The sequence below is a fragment of the Salarias fasciatus genome, chromosome 23, assembly GCF_902148845.1.
Source record: "Salarias fasciatus chromosome 23, fSalaFa1.1, whole genome shotgun sequence".
NCBI classification, from domain to species: domain Eukaryota; kingdom Metazoa; phylum Chordata; class Actinopteri; order Blenniiformes; family Blenniidae; genus Salarias; species Salarias fasciatus.
In genome coordinates this window covers 20,405,359-20,426,833 of record NC_043766.1, presented here as the reverse complement: position 1 = coordinate 20,426,833, position 21,475 = coordinate 20,405,359, and the positions used below count along the sequence as shown (strand labels likewise).

At 40.3% G+C, this 21,475-nt stretch overlaps 1 protein-coding gene across 1 annotated transcript; it reads right to left on the bottom strand.

Annotated features, from left to right (window-relative positions):
- Positions 1-756: 756 nt before the first annotated feature.
- erich3 (glutamate-rich 3) lies at positions 757-17,296 on the bottom strand. Its single transcript, XM_030083181.1, has 14 exons — positions 17,277-17,296; positions 15,507-15,600; positions 13,645-13,770; positions 13,471-13,542; positions 13,136-13,264; positions 9,261-9,419; positions 8,804-9,013; positions 7,684-7,864; positions 7,392-7,578; positions 6,713-6,945; positions 6,397-6,543; positions 5,798-6,169; positions 4,278-4,403; positions 757-4,190 (listed from the first exon to the last, which is right to left on the bottom strand). The coding sequence occupies exons 1-14, from the start codon at positions 17,294-17,296 to the stop codon at positions 763-765; spliced, it is 5,484 nt and encodes a 1,827-aa protein (XP_029939041.1). The 3' UTR covers positions 757-762.
- Between the last annotated feature and the right edge of the window lie 4,179 nt (positions 17,297-21,475).

Genomic DNA, 21,475 nt, shown 5'->3' with positions numbered 1-21,475 from the left:
CTATAAATTATTCAGTCATTTGTGAGCGTGAGTGGACGAGTATCTGTTTACAGGTAATAGGTGATCACAGCTGCATCCGATACCTCATACAAACTACCACCTCTTTGTTACCAACAATAGGTAGAGATGGTCTACTGGAAGCATGCTACAAAGCTGTCAAAACCCACTATGAGGCTTCTGTTTTTGAGAAGATTTCTGAAGTAGCAGCTGTCATGTAAACATTCAAGCCAATTAACCACCAGAACTTCAGTGAGGGCTAAAGTCAAAGCTTTTTCTTTGTGGATATTTCATGGTATAATATCATAACTAAAAGTGACTGCCTGATTGCCTATGTGTGGCAGCTTTATATATACATCCTTTCAACACTTATCCAAATGCTCTATGAAGTATTGGTGTTAACAGTACTTATTTACTCACTCAAAACTAAAAGTGAACGAACAGAGGTGAAGTCAGTGTTCAGATTGCTGTGAACTGTGCTCTCTAAACATACTTGTGAGTGACCTTGTTTGAAAGTTTTCTGAAGAAAGGCAGCATGAAGTTTGTCTAAAACTCATTTCAGGGCTGCTGATGAATCTGTTCACCTTACAGTAGTCCTTTATGACATTGTACTCTCCTGCAGAGCAACTCTGGAGCTAATTAGATGTTATGTTATTGTTATTGCATGTTATTGTGTAATAAAGCAGCATTCACCTCAGACATGCCAAAAATGGTTGTGCAGTGTTGAATATATAAAATCACTTCTGTTTTACCTGCGAGGCAGCTCTAATGTCCACTCTCAGTCCTTGCAGCGGTTAATAAAGGGTATGAACTACAGCCAAACATGGTTTCGTCGACTAGGAAAGTACTGAGTCTGTCTTTGCTGAGAGTGTGTTTGATGTCTTGGATCAGCTCGTTTCTGTCCTTGCCATTGTTTTCATCTGACACCTTGGCGTCAGTGTCTCCCCCGCGGGAGTCTTCTTGACTTCTGTCATCCAGCTTTGATGCTGTCAGTTCACTTATTTCTGTAATTTCTTGACTTTGAACGTCACCACTCTCCCATGTTTCTGCTGCATCTTTCAGTTTGTCTGGGCTCTTTGAATTGTGAAAATCCTCTAGAGAAGGATCCTTCATCTCTTCGGTTGCTGTTTGACCTAAATTGAAGTCAGGACCATTGTTAATGGTTTTCTCATTAGGTTGGTTATCAGAAACACTCCCAGCTTTGTGACTGGCCACAGACTGGACTGTAGCTGTGATGCTTTCCACTTCAGTCTTTGAAAAAGCGTTTACTTCACCATCTCCTTCTGTTGGTCCATCTTGAACCATGTCTTCTTCAAGAGACACCCTGCTTGCTTTGTGTGCTCCAGATGTTGTGTCCTGCCTGTTTGAAGACTCCGTGTCACTTTGTTCAGTTGTTGATATTGGTATTAAGTTTTTTACCTCAGCAGTTTCTTCCACCTGCTGCGTGTTGTTGGCAGAGTGACTCTCACATGGTTTATCTTCAGCATGAATGCTCTCTAGATCTGCTTCCACAGTTTCCACTTTGGTTCGGTCTCCTGACTCACTTTCAGCCTTTAACTCAGATCCTTTCTCTTCCTCTTTCAGCGTCTTTGCCGCCTCGGGTGAAGTCTCTGTTTTGGGATGGACGATTGACAGTGTCTCTTCTTTATTACAGGTGGATGCTTGATCATCTGAAATCTTCCTCAGATCTTCTAAGGGTTCAACAAAAGTCTCAAAATACTTTGAGGACTGGTGCATGTTAACCCAGTTTGTCACCAGATCGGTGTTGTCGGCCACTGCCAGGGCCTCGGCGGGTCCTTTGATGGCTGTGACGCCTTGTCCTGAATCATGGGCCTCATTGTTCTGTGCGTCAGGTTTGAGCAGCACACTCGCTCCTTCCTCAGAGGCCTTGCTCGCCTCCTCTGTGTCTGCTCCGTTTTCTCCCTCTGTAGCAGAGTGATCAACGCTGACCACATTTTCATCCACATGTGGAAGTTTTTCTTCTTTGGATTCAAATTTCTCACTCGACTCCTTATTGTCAAGATCTAACAGATGAGAGATATTATCTAAAGGAACAGGCACGGGGGCTGAAGATTGTTCCTGAGCCCTGGAAGACACAGTATTCACCTCACTGATGTTATTGTTCTTTTCGGTCAAATCTGACTCCCCATTCTCACTGTCATGATTGGACTTCCTGCTATTTTCATGCTGCTCAGTTCCTTCATTTCCTTTCCTATTATCCGGTTTACTTCTTATTTCAGTACCCAGTGTCTCTGGCTCTGAGACATCTTTAATGGATTCATCATGATTTTCAGCATCACCTTCTTTATTGTAACTTTCTACCGTTTCTACCATATCACCTCCAGAAGCATGGTCGTCTTCATACTCTGCAAGTTTCTCTGAACCTTCTTCAGATCTTGTGGGTGCTTTTTTCACATGTGAACTCTGGCTTTCAGTGGATTCCTCTGTTTTTATTTCTTCCTGGCCTTGCTGTGCTTCTGCTTTTAAATCCTGTCTATCTTCTTCTTGCAAATGAGCATTGCTTTCAGCTCCAGCAGATATTTCACCATTTTCAGCATCAATTTGTCCGTGTTCATTGCTGTGACTGGCTTTCTCAGCTTCTATCTCAATATATTCTTTCTCTGTTTTATCTGATGGTTTTTCATTTGATTGAGCAGTCTCTGCTGAGTCACTCCCACCAACATCGTCTGATTGAATATTTTCATTGGATTTTTTCACATTGTCTTTATCTGTGTCTTCTGTAAGCTCTAACATTTCTACTGTAGTCTTATCTGCTGCATCTGTTTTGTCCTCACAGCTTTCAGGATTCTTATTGTCTAAAGCTTCTTGCTCCATTTTACTCTCTTTGTCATTTCTGTCATATTTTTCTGCATCATTGTTTATGTCAACAGCTGCACTTTTCTCATTTTTGTCTTGGTCCTGGTTGTCTTCTTCGGCTTCCAAGGCTTCAGATTTCTTGTTTTCATCCTTGTTCTCAACACATTCACTCTCCTGGTCATCCTGAGCTTTTCCTGGTTCTTCTTTAGTGATTGGATCATGTTCATTAAGGGTTTCCTCTGCTTCTTTATCCTCTCTTGTGTTAATATTCATAACATTTTCAGTCTCCTCTGTCAGGTATTCTTCATCCGCCTTATTGTCATAGTCACCCTCTTCAGTTTCCTGCTTTTCACCATTTCCCCCTTGCAGTGTATTTTCATTTTCTGCTGTTTCTTCTAAATTTAGATGACTTTGTTGTCCCTGGTCTTCATGATGCGCTTCAGACTTCTGCTCCTTCTGCTCATGTATTTCCACAGGTATTACGGTCTTCTGTTCTCCCGTCTCCATCTGTCCTTGACTGTCATCTGTATCAGCTGCTGTTTCTGACTCTTCTTTAGCTTCATCTTTACTTTCCTCATCCTTTGCATTTTCCCCAATTGCATTATTTATATTTTCCAAATTTTTGTCTGCTGCTGTCTCAACTGTGGTGTCTCTGCTCTCCTCTGCCGAGCTGCTCGAAGTCTCTGCAGTGACTTCTGCTCCTGATGCTGCAGTCCTGTTCTCGCTTTCTGCCTGCTGTGCTTCCTCTGCGTCAGTCGCAGGAGCCTCTTCACAGCTGAGGGCCTCTCGCTCCTCAGAGGATTCTGCTTTTATCTCCATTGTCTCGCTTGCTGTCATCGCCTCTGCATTATCTGGTGATGCTGTTTCATCAGTCTTTTTATTTGGCTCTGATACTGATGACTCATCCTCTTCGTCACTTTTTGGCCCTTGCCCCTTCTCGTCATTCTCAATCTGGTTTTCTTTTGCAACTCCCTCCTCCTTTGCGTCATCTTCTGTAACAGCTTCAACATCCATAGCTGTAGCTACTGCTTGTTCAAGAGAGTCTGCAGTCGTGCTATCCTGAGCTTTAGTTTCTTTATTTATAGATTGTGGGGTGTCATTCGTATTCTCCGCACACTTTGATCTGTTCTTCTCTGCTGTGGCCTCATCTCCTGAAGTCTTTTCATCCTCCATAGCCTCGCTGACCTCCTCATCTTTAGTGCTATCTATGTTTTCAAGAGGCTGCTTCTCACCTTCTTCCTGTTCTTTAGAATGAGTCTCTTCCTCTTGTTTCTGAGAGGCTTCACCGTCCCCACTGACACTTTCCTCACGTTTTACTTCTCCCACGGTGGTTTGCTGATGTTCTGTTAACGTGTGGAGCTTCTCTGTGATAGTATCTGCAAAGTAAAAAGTCAACTTTGTGATAATCCAACATTTCACTCTGAATTTTGTCAAAGCATTACCATAAAATGTAAATCTGACACCTTTGCTGTCTTGCTTAGAGCCTTCATCTGTGGACTCCTCAGTGCTGGTGTCACTCAGCTCAGGCTCAGAGTTGCACTGGGACTCCTTCAGTATGGCTTCTGCCAGCTTCTCCTGTACAGATTTGGCTTAAACAAGAAAAAGAGATACAGCACGTTAAATTCTGAATGCAATTTTGCATTTAACTCAGCAAGTCTGAATATTTGTGTCTTTCACATGGAGTGAAAATGTGATATTTGATCCGCAGATGCAATGACAGATAACAGAAGCAATGAAGATGCAAAGAGCCACAAACAAAAAAATCCTTTAATTTTTCAGGGCGCAAAAATAAGGGAGTATCACAACATGCAAAAATAAACATACACAGGAAGGAGAGTACACAACCAGAATGCAAAAACAACTGAAAATTCAACATCCTATTTCAACCCTACTTAATAGTTTTGCAAAAAAATAAAATAAAACTGGCATGCATGACTGTAGAAACACGTTTAGGTAAATAAATGGTTATACGAATCAGCTGTTATTTCTCTTAAATTTTAAGACAGGCTAGATTTAAATATTAACAAACAATAACAAACAGATGGAAGCTGCTTGTCATGCAAAAGTAGACTCGCGGACACACTTCACATGAATATGGAGCAGCTCTTCACCATCGCGTGTTTACAGAATTTTGAAATGCTGCACTCTATGCAAATATATGTATTATTCCATTGTGATTGCTTCCCCCTTTTTTGCTGATTGCAGCTTTACCCGTTGAGTACCATTGTTTGACGTACTTTCCTTAATTTAAACAGTAAAAGTTCTACTTTTTTTGCTTGCTTTTATAAGATATCTTTTTGGGTCCTAAATCCAAACAACATACAACATTAGACATACTAAAATATTTCAGTTTCCATGTTGTTGTTTTTTTTTTATTATTTAAATGCAAGTCTGTAATCATCACAACTGAAAAATGATTGAAATGTTTTGGTTCATATGTTCATAGTTAGAACTGACAAAACTGACAACTTTTTGATGATATTCAGATTTCTTTTGTCGGGATGCCCCTTGTGTTATTAATTTGATCTAAATCCAGTTAGGATAGCTTGAAGACAATAAACTGAGGAAAATCATTGTCAATAGATAAAATTAAACTATATAATCAAAATGACAAAAATAGATATACACCAAAAAAGAAAATGAAAACAAAAAAATGACAGTGAATCAGGTAGAAAATCACCACACACATGCAAAAACAAGAAAATTTACAGTGACGCACATGCAGTTTTTCCACTATTAAACTTCATTGTAAGTGTAAACATCAGAAGCTGTAACACTGAGTCCCACTGACAGCCGTAATGTTACCAAATTACATAAACAACCTGCTCCTGATTATCCCACCACACATATATCATCTCGACCACAGCAGTGTCGCTGATAATAGTGGAAAAAAAAAAACAAAACAAAACAATACAAGACCGTTTCATTCATCTTTCTCACTTGGGCAAAACCTCCACAGCAGCGTCTGCTGGTTCATACTCACCTCTTTCCTGTTCCTCCTCCTGTTTGCTCTCTTCTGCTGTTTTTTCTGCGTTTGTATCTCCTGAGATGTCGTCGCTCTGTCTTTTCTCATTGCCTGAGAGGGCGCTGGTGTCAGAGATCTCTATCTCAGTGCTTTCCCCTGCACTAGTCTGCATGTCTGAATCTTTGACCACAGGAGATTCACCCTTGGTGGCGACAACTTCTTCAAGATTCGGTTCCTCTTTTTCATTTGATACAGAAACGCTTTCTTCTTGATTGACCTCTTCTGGTTGCTCTGCTTTCTCCTCCTCTTTGGGGTTGTTTGCAGCTTCGTTGTCACTCTCCTCCTGATCGCTGCCTACGGAGCTGGAGCCGCAGCGAGACTTTATGTCTTCTGTGCCAGAAATTAGATAATATTAGATACTTGACAAGTTAAACAAAACTGTATATAGAAAAAAACTCTTCTCAACATGAAAAATAAATTAATGTCTTTGTGTATTGACATTCATACAGTTAGGCGGTACATGAAGGACTCTTTCTAAAATATGATGCCAGTCTAAAGAAACTCAAATCTAAAATAAGATGTTTTCAAGGTGTTCAGTAGGCAGGCACGTCACTCACCATCCTTCTCATCGTAATCAGTCTCAGTAACGTCTTTGTCTCTGAGCTGCCTCTCAGTTTCACTCAGAAGGGGTGGAGACTTCTTCTCTCCAGCATCTTCGTTCTCTGCAGGCCCTTCGTCATCTGCTTCAAAGTCTTCTTCATAATCTAAATAGGAGACAAACACACACGTACACACACACACACAATAAAATCACTGGTGGAAATCAAAACCCAAATTATTTGCTTGTTACATGTTTCAAACCTAACATACATACTTTAGCAATGCTCATGGGTAGAAGGGTGAACTTTAACAGGACATTTGTGATCATTTTACCATCTCTGACTTTTTCCACCTCACGTGCTGTTTCTTCTTCAACCTGCGTCTCCATGTCCCGAGGCTGACTGGATTCACAGTCTGAGTGGGTAACAGCATCTTCCACCATCCTCTCCGTCTCCACCTCTGGTGAGTCTTTCGTGCTGCTCGCTGATTGGTCCCTTCCTGCGTTCTCTTTCACCCGTTTTGGTGGAGGAGTTGGTTTCTTGTCCAGGCCCATTGCAATAATGCACCTAAGAAAAGGAAAACACTCTAAACACAGGGGCCCTTTAGTGTATCAACCTGCAATAACATTTACATTCAACGGCGACGTATCGAAATCCAGCAGCAGTGATCAGAGCAGGACGGGGCAGTTACTTTTTCCAAGGGGTCAGTGTGGCAGTTCGATTCATAAATTTGACTTCATTCTAAAAACTATAAATATAACTATTAGAATGCAGGATGTTACTAGTTTTGATAAGGTACTAAACAGAAGCGTTGCAAAGTCTGGTCAAAGAGCCACATGAGGCCTACAGGAAGTATCCCTCCCAGGTCTGGTTCAAAACATCATTTTCAGTTGTAAATCCTGTTCGTACTCTAACGACTACATATTTATTTTTATCATCATAAATAAAGATATTTTCTTCTTTCATTTCCTCCTTCCAGAGACAAAAGACACCTTTAAAGCCGTGTATCTTACTTGTAGCAGGGCGATGCCCCCTCCACACCAGAAAAACCAAAGTGTCCGTGCCTGCCGCCGAGTCGGGAGCCCTTCCTGTGTTTGAACTCACAGCAGGAGCTCAGCCGCTCCACCTGCAGCCCGTTCAGGAAGAAAGTCAGGCTGAAGGGAAAACCTCGGTGTCGCCTTGAAATGAACTGGAACAACTCTGAGGATAAACAGAGACAATTCAAAAAAGTTATGCCTAATTCTGCTAGAGTTCTCTCCAAAAAAAAAAAAAAAAAAAAAACAGTTGCAGGTTTCACACACTGACCTCCTTCACGGAGCTTTCCTTTGAACACACACAGGTTTTCTCCTCCGCAGTGCTGCTGAAACACTTTGACATCGTCTCTCATGTCTGTCAGGTCAGGAGAGAGGTGCACTGTTTTGCCAAAGTAAACCATGTTTACAGTAACTTTGCTCTGGTGAACAGAGCTCCTCAGCATTGGGGGGTCCTGGAAAAAGAACAAAGGCAATGTCCCATTTATTGATAAAATGCCATTTTATTATTTTATTTTTTAGAAATTAAAATATCACCCGAGTAATAAACACAGGCAGGCACTACTTAAGTTTTAGTGAGTGTATCTGTATCAGACGAGGTTTCAAACAGACAGTCCAGACCAGAACCCAGAAACAGCTTTTAATAGGCCTTGCAAAAGGCGACAATTTTAAAGAAAAAAGAATAGCTACAAGTTTTTAATTCAAGTAAATGTTTTGCTGAGCATGTTGTTGGGATTTGCTCTACTGATTCTGTAAAGGCAGAGGTCATAAAGCCAGACAGAAGTCAAAAACAGAAGAGCAGATGTTAAAAATGTGAGCAGTGTAGAGATCAGTGATGCCACGATGAGAGCTTATTTCTTGCTTTTTCTTGCATTAGCATCAACGCCATGAGTTTGTGTAAACTTGCTTGCAAAAGGCTGGCTTTTCCCCATGTTGGTTTGAACAGAAACACTATAGACAAGTTTTTCCTCAACATAAAAGATTCCAACTTTTTTTTTTTTTCCGCCATGAACATATTTATAATGTTCTCAAGTCTTCCTCCACAGTGAAATTCTGTCCAGTCTGAGTCTCGGCTATGGTACTTTCTGACTGAAGTTTGCATGTTCTCTCTTTGTGTGCAGCTTTAGTTAAAAAAAAATCAGGTAAATGAGGTTAATAAGCATCTGATTTCTGTTGTTGTGTTTTGACACTCACGGCTTTGTTAAAATGTACTGTACTTAGGATTGATCTGTTGCGACAGATCAAGTATTGTTGTGTTTCTTTTGATTTTTTTCTGATGTGCCTCAAAAAATCAGTTTTGTCTGCTGGGAATTTATTGTGTTTTATTTGTCCAAAGGGGCAACAGTTCACGTCCGTGCTTGTGGGAAGTTTTGTTTCCACTGAGCGATACAGACCTCACTGATGTCGGCGCCACTGGAAGCGGTGGTCGGACGCAGCCTGCGGCCTCTGACGGTGCTGCTGCGAGTCAGCTTCACCCCCCTGTCTTTCCTCTTGGTGGCAGGAGGCGCTGGGGCGACAAAGTTGTTGATGACAGGGAGGCAGTAGGGTGAGATGCCATGCGAGGCCTCCATCGGAGTCAGACGTCTCCGGGACTCTTTGTCCATCTGGGAGAAAAATGAGCAAAGATTGTGAGTGGTTGTGGAAACAGCTAAATTCATTTTCAGATTCACATTTTTGAGAAAAAAATGGTGATGTTTCAAATGATGGCGATGTGATAAAGAGTTTCTTCCATCTTTAAATTGTAGTTTATATAGTGTCAGTTTGAAATAAACTGATTAACTGCATTTTGCTGAGGGGAATGTAAGTGGCGTATCTCTCTGTGTGTGTGAAAGCAGCGTGTCTGTGACTTGCAGTGCAGTTGAACGGCTGTTCGTTCCCATGAGAAGACTCGAGGAGTCTGTAAGGCGAGCTGCGCCTGACGGTAGCTGTGGTGCTGTTACTGTGAATCGGCTTCAAGCGCACGGGCCTCTGCATCTTCCCTGGAGCCGTGTTGGGTCGAGATGAACCTGGCTGCAGAGAAAGTAACAAGCTCAGAGTTAACATCCTACAAATCACATCAATGCCACAGCTAAAGGGCCAACAGGCTTCACTATTTTAAATGAATGAAGCGTTATCAACATGCCTGACATGATCAGTAACAGTCACACACTGATGGTGTGATTACTAACTTCCAAAGTGCACCATGAAGAATAACTTGCGGTTCAGTTTCTTGTTAAAGGATACCAAAGCACTTAGCCTAGAGAAGAGATAGGATTTAAACCACCAACCTTTGGACTGAATGACAATCTATTGCCAGATGAGCTACAACAGCTCTGCTATTCTTTAGTATTTACAAAGCAAAAATGTTTAATAATGTTTTTTTTTAACTCAGTTCTTTGTCAAGGGCACCAAAGATACTTCAGATATTTTCACACTTGATAATTTCCTGTTATGTTCACATGACAACAGCACAATGCACAGTAGCTTTCTTCTTCAAGACACCTTCATTTCTCTCTCCCACTGATGTAGTTCAAGCAAGGCTCATCCTGCACAAGTGTTAGATGTTTGCAGATGTATCAATAATAAGAATTCAACAGGGCTAACGTTGAGATCAACGATAACACAGAGCTAGTTGTATTTCTTCACTCACAAAACTGTTGTGACAAAACTGAGTAAACACTGACTGACACACCACGGTTTGTGCCAAGATTTTGTTTTTCTTTATTTAAGCTATCACAAAATGAGGGGGAGAAATTTCTCTTCAGTAAAATACATTGAAAAAAAAACACACTTTAAAGATTTGTGAATAGGACTTCATCCTACAATCTCCTAAGTTTCAGCACGCTTCTTGCCAGAGACTACTTTCGATCGTGGCAACAGATTGAGGCCAACCCTCGACACATCTTCAGTTGTGTATCTCAACTTCATCGAAGCCCACCACAGGCTGATCAGACCTGGGTTGGTTTCTCCTTCTGTCACCTTGGGGCCCAGACAGGATCCTTCCTCTTCACCCATGGCCAGTGACTGCTTCTTTCTGCTGTATTGATCAGGGCTTTGATTGTTTTCCTCTGTATCGGCCCACTAATTTCAAAGTCTTTGAGGTGTTTCATGATGAAGTGGCCCACAGAGCCTCTGCAGCCTACTTCGACAGGCTGCACTTCAGCCTTCCAACCTCTTGCTGCAGCTTCAGCCACTCGGTCAGCATAACACAGCTTTTTCCGTTCAAAGGCCTCCCCCATGGCATCTTCCCAGTGGACAGTGAGCTCTATGAGAAAGGTGCGCTGCCGGGACTTTGACCAGAGGACCAAATCTGGTCGTTGATTGGTTGCTGCGCTCTCAGATGGAAATATGAGGCAGTTGTCCAAGCCAACACACATTTTTCCAGTCTCTGGCTCCCTGTCGTTGTCTGAGTTCAGGAGGGCAGGGGTTGATGTCTGTTTCTCTCCCTCCCGTACAAACGATATGGTGTTTTTGCGCTGGTCTTGGGGTGGAGAGGCATGGTGTAGATGGCTACTCTCTTGGTCTGTAGCTCCACTGCTAAGCACCTTAAAACTTGGTTATGCTGCCAGGTACGCCTGCCCTGAGTCAGACTGGCCTTGCGCCCTACCAAGATGCGCTTGAGTGAAGCTGGTACTGAGGAGGACAGAGGACAGGCTGGATCTTGGCCCATCCAGAGATGTAAGTTGGTGGGAGTAGGCAGGACATCATATGCTGTCGACTCCAAGCCCCACAGTTCAGTCCAGGTGATCTTTCTCCTCTCCACATCAGCCCATCTGGTCCAGCAGCCTTGCTGGCCCTGAGAAATTTCTCTGGCACACTCACTCGCTTCCTCTTGCTGGAGTACCTCCTCGATCACCAAGAGTCAGCGAAATTAAAATGCGCTGATTTACCAAAAGAGGATTTGCAACCAAGCAACCAGTTATTTGAACAAAGGTGATTTGCTTTCTAGCGGTAAATCACATCAGCCGGCCAATATCATGTTCATCGAGTAATCAAATGCATTTAGCTAATTACGCCAACAGAAAGAGTGAGCCTCGCTCTGGTTAAGGATAAATACTCTCCCAGCAAGCAATTTTACAGCAAATCAGTGTTCAAGTACCTGATCATAAACAGTTGTTAGCATAAAGACACTTTATTGCACTGTACAATGTAAAGTTACAACTGCTCAAACAAACAAACCAACAACAAAAACAAACAAAATAACAAAGTAAAAAAAAAATAAATGTGCTTGTTTCATATTTGTCTATTAGAAAAATTGTAATATATATAAAACTGTCACGACATAAAATAAAAATGAAATAAATCAAGAAATTGCTTTAAAGAGAGCACATTAAGAGACTCCAGCTCACTGTGACTGACTCTAGATAATCGAAAAACTTTTTTATTTAAGGAGATTAATAAAACTTTGTTTGATGGTGCCGTGTCTATAGACACTCTCAGCATTCACGGCTCAGCAGTAACTTTCAGATTTACCAATCAGGTGTTGTAATGAGGCTATTAAAACTTTATTTGAATTCATTCAAGGAGGCTGCGATCACTTAATTTGTCATTTATGTGGCATAATTTTAGTTTGGTGTTAAAACCTGTTTCTGCACCTTTTGCTAAGACCTATGGACAGGGCCAGGTCTTAGTTCGAAATGGTTGTTTAACTTACAATCAGGCTCATTCTCACATGACAGATTGAATTTCTACTTGTTAGTTTGCTACCTGGGAAGAAACTGTGGCATGTCTGTGATTAACTGGAGAGAATAGTATGGAAGGGACAGAAGTGACCAAGAGGTCATTAAAGCGGGATTTTATCTGGAAGAGTGTTCATTCAGTTCTCGCTGTTCTCTTTGAAGCTCTCTGACAAAGGATCGTAATCGCCAACAGGAAAGACATGAGGAGAACTTGTGAGAAATCAAAAATGTGGATTGCATGATCCACTGTGCAGAGCTCCGAAAAAAGGAACAAATAAAAGTTATTAGCACCAGAAAAGTTTGTAGCACAGATTTATTTGGTTTGTTTTTCCTCACTCTAGCAGCTTCTTCCAGTCCTACCATATTGATAACTGCCAATTAACGATTGCACAGTTCAACATCTGTCCTTTTTTAAATTATTTACTATTATTACTCTTTCCTATATGAATACTTTGAATCAAACATGAGTAAGGACTCCAAATAACAACATTTTTATGAAAATGATCTTAAAGCCAGTATTAGCATGTTATTCAATCATGAAATGTACATAGGCATTCTTCCAACTCATTGTTCGTATATGGAAAAATGAATGGACTGAAGCAAGGTACCAAAAGTAAATGAAAGCTAAAGTGGATTATTTGGTGATATCACGGCTTGTCATCGACTGTTTATTGGCCTGAGCATGATTACAATTCAACTTTTGGTAAATGGGTTCCACTTTAGTGCTTTTCCACTCCTTGAGCAGCTCTCAAAGCACTTTACATTATTAATCACATTCACTCATTCACACACACACATTCACAATGAAGGTCACTGCCATGCAGGGCCCTCAATCCATCCAGTGGGAGGAGTCTGGGGCTCAGTGTCTTGTTCAAGAACATGTGGAGAGACGAGGAATCGAACTCTCTGATTGAGACACAACTCGCTCCTCCAACCAACTCTCCGAGCCACAGCTGCCCCACTTAAAACAGTGCTTTGACCATTCCGACTGTTAGAAGATTATCCACCCTAGTTGCACCGTAAAAAACACCAAAACCAAGTGGCAGTGCTGTGGCTGTGTCGACTCACCGACTCGGAGGACTCGGAGTGCTCTCCCTCTGGTCCAGAGTGCTGCTTCTGGAAGCCCCTCACGCCAGTGGGTGGACGTGGGGACAGTATGCGAATGATGTCTTCCTCATACCTTTTAGAGCGCTCCACCTAATAAGCAACACCATTTTTACAGAAAGGGCGTTCACAGAAATGACAATATATTTGTACAAAATAATGTCTGCCATTTGATTTTTATAGGTATGACTCACAACCAACTCAGCTTTGTTATTGTGAGTGAAGTGTTTCCATTTGCAAATGAGCTCTCATCACTGCTGTTAAAGCAACAGAGCCGTGTTTATATGTTAATACTGTACCTTGATCTTGTGCACTCTTTCCCTCCTTGCAAACTCCTCCAGTTTGCGTTTGATCTCTATTTGATGCAGACGCTGAATGGGAAAGCCACAAAGCAAATTAGCATCACCTATTATGTGATAAGGAGCACACTTGGCTGATAATGTTTTTGTCTCATTTGCATTGTGTTCCTACACCTCCATCTCCAGCACTTTGTGGAAAATAGCCTGGGCCAAGCATTCTCGAACGTGCCTCTGATGAGCTCTCTGGATCAGTTTGTGTCTGTACTCCTTGTCTGGAACAATACGCCCACTCCTGGTGATCTAATTACAACATCAGAGTCTCAGCAATGATCAATCAAGGCAGTTTTTGAAAAAGAAAAAAAAAAGAGAGAGAGAATGAAATGACTGCAAGAGGTCAACAGCAGCTGATTATTTGGGCTTCAACAGAAAATATTCCACTAATAGTTCAATTATTAGACATTATTAGAGCTTCGACAAAGCAATAAAAGGTAGTTGGAAACCCTATCATTTCTGCTATTGGTTGAAAACAGTTTTCCAGTTAAAAAGAGAGATTTCACATTATCCTTCTTCATTCTCTTTAGAAGAATGTATCTTATGCCTCAGTCATTTCTGAACTGATTGTCTGTAAAATTCTATATAATCAGTGTATATAGGAGGGCAGACAGCCATGTAGAGACTAGTACTCGTTGCCAACCAGTGATCTGTAGCTGGTTTGAAGGCATTTGGGCCTTTCCGAAAAGCAATAATTGAAAGTAAACTTTATTCTCTCAACTCTTTTGATACCAAACCTTAGTCTCATCTTTTGCTATTACCAACGTTAAGTACATATGTTGGTGATAAGTTTGTGCAACAAAAAAAGCAACACCTTTTTGCTTTGAAACTCTTGTAACCCACCAGTGTTCAGGGGTTATCTTTTTCAGTTACTGCCCATGGTCTATCTAACCTGAATTATATACTTCATCAAGACGTTTGTCTTTATTGCTATTGTTTGTTTGTTACTCTGGCAGCACTGTTAGAGTAGTAGTGAGCAATCTCACCTCACCTGAGAGTGTGTTTTCTCTGGATACACTGGTTTCTACTCTCAGTCCAAAAACAAACATCTGAAGTAAACTGGTTTCTCTAAATGGGCTGCAGATGTGACTTTGAGTGTGTGTTGCTGCCTATCTTTCTGTGTTTTTCCTGTGACGGACTGCTGACCCGTCCAGGGTGTACAAGGCTTCTCCCAGTCAGCTGGGACCAGCTCCAGCCCGATATGACCCTGAATTGGATGAAGTGAGATGAAATAATGAGGGATAATTTAACTAAATCATCCCACTAATTCAACCCAAACATGGATAGAAAATCCTCGTCTTTGTGGAATAAGCACAATACTGTTAAAAATGAGGCTCTCTTTCCTTTATTTTCTATTTCATTGAAAGTACTCTGGAAATAGGATGTAATTGAAAAAGTAGTCTATTAGACTTCAGACAGTTTTCAAGTTCATTCTGGAGCAGAGCACTCCAACCTTATACTTACAGTCAACATGATTAAGAAATAAACTGAGCTTAAACAAGAAAAGTCATCAGCATGAAAACTTGCCAAGTTTATTTTTAAGTTGCATTGACGTGCTGCAGGGCCTCTGAACAGATATTTTCTCTTCTTTATGAATTCAGTCAGGGTTTGGGTTTTTTTTTAGCTCAAAGGCTGGCCTGTTGTTGTGTCTGTCCTTGCGTTCTCAGTGTATTTAGTTTGTGTGTTTGCCGCTCCATTTTTGTGAATGGTCTGATCAGTCTTCATTTGTGTGCTGCAGTCTTCTGTATGTTCAGTATTTCTTTTTTTGGATCCAGTGTTGTTTGCTTGTTTTATTTATTTCAATCATGGAAGAATCCACAATTTTTGCCAACATGATTCAAAATACGGATGTTCTGAATGAATTTTGAATTTGCTTTTTTTTTTCTTTTTTTTTTTACAGGATGAATCCTTAAATACTTTTGGGGCTCTTGTTAAAGAAACAAAAAGACTTGACAGATCATGACAGTTATCATCTTCCTCCTTACCAGTCCTGCCCTCTGGAGATGTCTCCTGATCCGAGTGTTGCTGAAGTATCCAGCCAGGTGTTTGTCTGTGAGGCTGTTGTAGGCCGAAATGAGTCTGTGGTAATAAAAACCAGCAAAACCACAATCATTATCCAACATTAGACTGTCAAACTTTCAGCCTTTCTTTGCTTGCTGCCAACTGAAAAGCACAATCCTAATTAAATGTTTCATTGGGGCCGAGGACTGTTTATGTTTGTTTGCTGGCAGCTGTTCACTTGTCCTCATTAAGGAGACATCAGTCCATCCAAAGACATGCCTGTTTAAAAGCTACTTTTTCCAACACAGATTTGATTTCCTCCTGTGTTTGTGTAGGACACAAGAGGACCTCACAACTATAGAGTCTGTTACAGGTGTCTGATTACACGCAGGAATTAGAGGGGATGGCACACTTAACCCCAGCTGCCGCCTCTTTGTGAACCTACTTTAATTGTTGCTGGTGCTCTTCAGCTTTAGCTGCAGATTTCTCTCCACACTGCGGGAAAGGAGCTTTGTTATTTTAGACACGGCTTCCTATGACCCACTACACGTTTAATTAGAACTGAAGGGCATCCTGTTAGTGTGTCAAAAAGACGCATCGCTTACAGTGTTGCCTGTGAATGCTTCTCTTCACTTCTTGCCAGAAACTGTTCAGTCTTTTCAATCTTCCAATTACTGTGAAGCCATTTGAAATTTTCACTGATGTTGATCAAGTAGAAATGGGCCTACAATGAAATTGATACAACACTGCGCTATAGGTTCAAAGGACATTTAAAAAGCTCAATTTTAGATCTTAGTCAATAGCCAAGTGTTTAGTTGGGACAATATGTTGATAGAAAAACATCCGTTGTCAGATACATTTCATAATATCAGATTATCAGTACTGGTATGTCAGTATGTTCTTGGTAATTTGATATTGTGGAAAGTTGATTTGATTTTGACTATCGTCCAGCTGTTTCATCTCCAGTGTAAAGTCTTGAAAAGTCTTTTATTGAAGTAAAAGTTTTGCACAGTGTAACAGTGAAGGCACAAAGTTGAACCGATGATTTTATTTGTCCTGAAGGAGCATTTCCGATGTGAACTGAATTTATGAAGACACAAGATAGTGCTAAATTGTCCTGCAGTGGAAAATTTGTTGGAGGACTTTAACACAAAACTATAACTGTAGTGTGATTAATGCAGATATTTCAATTCAAAAGCTGTTTCTGAAGTCTTCCTCTGTGAGGGTTGATATAACAGTACCTGGCATGGATAAAGTTACAATTATAAGAGGTATCTTCTTATGCTATGCAGTAGTGAAACAAATATGTTAGGAAATGTTTACATCAAGCAATATTTTGGGATACTTGTACTTCTTAGTAACTTTTTTCAGACAAAAGTGCACTTGACCTTCTAATCTACTTCACTACTTTTGTAACTTGATGCTGATTAAGGTAATAATTTGACTAATACAACTTTGTCATATGCATTGATGTGGCTAATAATTTCACTTTTTTGACAGCATATTATTTTATTCCATTATTTCATCTTCACACGTTGTTAAAGTGAGGCGAATAAAACAGCAGTGCAGTGGAATATGGTTAAGAAGTAACTAATACTTTGAGTAGCTGTTGAGAAAAGTACTTTCTACACTGGTGCTTGAGCTCAATCTTTCTAGCTCTGTCATGATGTAAAGTCATTTTGAAATTAGAAAATACAGATACTGTCACTCGGACGATACAAACAAGCAAACGAATAAAGTGTAGTTTCTCCTACCCTGGATTGAGGTGGCTCATGGCTTCAGGCTCAGTGCTCCGGCTGTCGGCGTTCGGGCTGTGCAGGGCGGCGGGACCCGCTCGGTGCCAAGCGGACTCAGAGTTGTGTTTACAGGGAGACTCAGTGAATTCTGAGCCGATCCGAACTGAAGCTGCACTCCAGCCGCGGCGCCGCGGATGACTCTCTCCGGTTACCATGGAGAGCACGTGACCGCGCTGCCAATGAGGCCGGTTTCCATTTACACACGCACGCACGCACGCACGCACAGACCATAATCCTGAGTTAACATGTGTCCCCTGCTTCTATTAACAAGTAAATACTATGAAATATAATGTCAAATTAATGGAGGACTTATATTGTTAGTGTTGTCTTTCACAGAATCTACACTACAAATACTTAAATAACAAAAAAGTAGCTTCATTAAAACTGAAAACATCTACTTGAAGATATGTATCATGATCAGCATCCAGTTCTCCTCTATTTCACTCCATCCTGTTCAGGGGTGATCCCAGATAACTAAAGCTGCAGGCTGGAGACTCAGTCCATCACTGGGAAAACACGGAGAGACCGGCAAGTACACACACTCACACATTTACAGCTATAGAGGCAATTTAAATTCTCATGCATGGTTTTATAGACTGTGACAGGAAACTGGAGGACCCAGAGAAAACCCATACACACACACACACACACAGGGAGAACATGCAAGCTCCACACACAAAGGCCTGTCCCACATTTGAAGTCATGAACTCTAAACTACCGGAATTAAAATGGCATACTCCTCATTGTCATTAGTTCAGAAATTTATTTCTTAAAGTTTTATTCCTGAAGCTAAAAATATAAGACGATGACTAATTTCAAGTCAAAAGCATGTTGTGTTAAACATACAACTTCCAACTTTGTGACAACGGTGGAGACAGTACTGACTACTGAGCTATTGTATCACAATAATATCAAAGCCACCTGGACTGAGAGAGACATTTTCAAGAAACTGGTGTCCTGTTAACAGTAATTTCACATCATTTTAAAAAAAACAACAACAAACAAACAAACAAACAAACAAACAAGAAAAGAGGTAATCAAACGCTAACTTTTGGCTACTTGAACAAAGATTCTGAAATCCAGCACTTTTATTTTATTCAAAGTCTAAGTGGAAGTGCACATTATTAGCAGCCCTGAGAAACAACAAAATGAGAAAGAGAGAGAGACTAACAACCAAACACACTCACGTTCAGTAATTGTGACCTTCAACACATGTTAAATAAAACCCACTGTTCAGAACCATTGACTATGATCAGAACACATGGAAGAACAAGCTCAAGTGTTGTCTGTTGTTGTGAATGAAAACTTCAGAGTGCTCAGCACTGCCCCCTGCAGTGAATTCTTCTCTTTGCCAGACAAGGTCAGAGACCAAGTTCTTTCTGGGCACAGCAGGACGTGTGTGAATGGAGTGGGGTTATCAAATGAAAGAGGGGACTGGAATCATACAGAAGTTTGTTTTGCAGCACATACCGTCATACTGTGTGAATATCAAGAGCTCACCCAAAGCCAACACAAACCCCTCTGCATGTCTGTTTTCTTGTATATTAGGAACAATCAACAATAATTTAATTCGATCACACATTTGAACTGCAACATATCTCATAATGAAAGTAACAAAGACAAAATATATGTATCATAGTGCTATCAGTTGATTAAAAAAATAACCAATTAATCATAAGTCATAGTTAATCGTAATTATTCACATAATTTGCAAACTTGTAGTCGACACACAAAATCACCATTTTATTGCACAAAAATGGACTTCATCCAAATCTTTGAAAAATGTAGTCCTCATAATTCACCCGTACTGCACAGGGATGAAAAAAAAAACAATGTCCCAATGACAGTACAATGAGTTTTCACCTTTATTTCTTTTCTTTGAGCCAATTGCTAATCCTAATCTCTGCAATTAATCACATTTAAAAAAAAAAAAAAATGAATCGTTGACAGCCCTCCATTAAATAATCACTATTAATGGTACTAAAACTGACAGCACTAATATATGACTATATTATAAAACAAGAATTGTATATGACACAGTATTTACAGTATTCAGATTGTATATTTATCTACTGTCAAGCTATCGTTATTTGTTAATGAAAATGCTTTTTCAATGCTTGTTGAAAATATCAGCCTTTAAAAACAACAACTTTAATGTTGTAATATAGGAAGTCCATGCAGCATTCAGTGCACTTGGTGAGAGTCTTTGGCTTTTGTTGCTTGTGTGCCTGAACTCATATCTGACAGAGAAAATTTCACTTTGATGATTTACTTGGATTTTAAAATAAATCTATTTCATGTGTTTTTTGCAGTTCACACCTTGAAAAGTATTAATTTAATGGCATTCGACATCTATCAGATGGTTTTCATGTTGTTTTTCCCTGGACTGATCAGGATCAATATTCCCCAAACATGCAATATAACCAAAGCATCAAAGCAACAGATTTGTCTAACAGACAGATCAGTCAGCTGTGTGCAGGAGTTGGGACAGCAGCTCTGTCTCTCTTTAACAGTTTCTCTGTATCACACATATAAAGAGCCCATTAAAACTTCACTTAATCAAGCATCATCCATTAACAGCACTCAGAAGAGTTCCTGTTTTTGTATTATTCCCATATCTAATGATCATCAATGAATAATACAAAAAAGTTCAGATGTTATTAGAATATGTCTCAGAAATCGGTTATAGAACATTAAAGAACTGAATCAAATCACATTTAAAAACATTTTTTAGACTGATTTCTGAGTCTAGAGTGGGGGTCAACAGACCACCATTCCTATCAGCTGCACTGAGACGTGTGGACACTCAAACACACTTCATTCTCACTTGCTCCTTTGTAAGGATCCAGATTCGAAGAGATCTGTGTTTTTTTTACTTGGACATTAAACAGGCTTTTAAATTGCAGCCCACCATAAACATCACTCATTCACAATGGTTTTACATAGAAAAAAAGAAAAAGAAAAGAAAACACACTCACTGCTGAAGAGGAGTTTCCACTGCCGGTTCTCTGTCGCCCCTCAGTGGAAATTACAAGAATTTTTCTTCTTTTTTCTTTTAAACGCAACAAAAACCAAAACAGTATGATTCTATTTCTGTACATCCTTATTATGTATTTTCTCCAAATCCACTCTTGATGATTTAGAAAGGTATTTTTGGTGGAATGTTTATCTTGTTTATTTCTAATTTGCACATCCTCTCTTTGCTCTGTGATGCTTTTAATGGAAGCGTATTGCTCAGAAGCATGCATCACTGCCAAACCCTGAGCTCAGTATGTCACACTGGGTTGTGTAACATACCTCGTTTTCAGAAATGATTTAAGCTTTTTTTTCCCCACTACCAGTGCTGACCAGTGAGGGGAGCCACGTTTCCTTGTTGAGATGACACAATGCCTTAGAGTTTGTTGATTTCTCCCCCTAAACTGAGCATCACTGGTACAATAAGAAGTATTGCACTATTGCACATCCCACTAGAGATACAAAAATGTATAAAATGTCTGATTGTGAGTTGAAAGTCTGAGCAACATACATGATGGCACAAGGTGACATGGCAAACTTGTAACAGACGTTCAGTCTTTCTCATGGACAACATGCTGCTACCAAAGAAAGCTATATGAGAATCAGGCAAGCTGTTAAAGAAGTTCTCCCACATAACTGCAGAAAGAAAAGCTCACTTTGATATATTGCACCTGAATGTATTTGTTTCCGACAGACCACAAGTTCAAATGACTCAAGTCAAAGACAAAGTGAGCTTTACTGTCAGTTCTGCTCTACATACAAGACACACAGTGGATTCCAAATCTTATCTCGCTCTATGGTCACCTCTCGACAGATAAAAAAAAATAAAAAATATAGAATAAATAATACAGAAAATTCTTACAAAATATATCACACAAAATAGAATCTAACTAGAATTTGGCACTCAGAGAGCGCAGACCTCCGCCACAGCTCAAATCAGTCACCAACAACAATAAGAACACCATATATACTAAAAAACATTTTATTTCTCCCCAACACAGACATTGTATGGGACAAAGCACCTGCTATTGAATGGTCACCAGGACAAAGTTCAGTCCACAGTCAATTGGTCTTTTCTGTTTAACCAAATGGCAAATGGTGGCTTCTTGGCTCTTGTGGTTAGAATGACTCGCTATGGTACT

Bases quoted from the DNA above. Each gene is read 5' to 3' on its own strand.
- erich3 (XM_030083181.1), bottom strand. From the start codon at position 17,296: ATGAGCCACCTCAATCCAGG. The intron at 13,543-13,644 runs GTGTAGGAACAC...TTTCCCATTCAG, and splicing joins ACAAAGTGCTGGAGATGGAG to CGTCTGCATCAAATAGAGAT. The intron at 9,420-13,135 runs GTGAGTCGACAC...CTTTCTCTGCAG, and splicing joins ACTCCGAGTCCTCCGAGTCG to CCAGGTTCATCTCGACCCAA.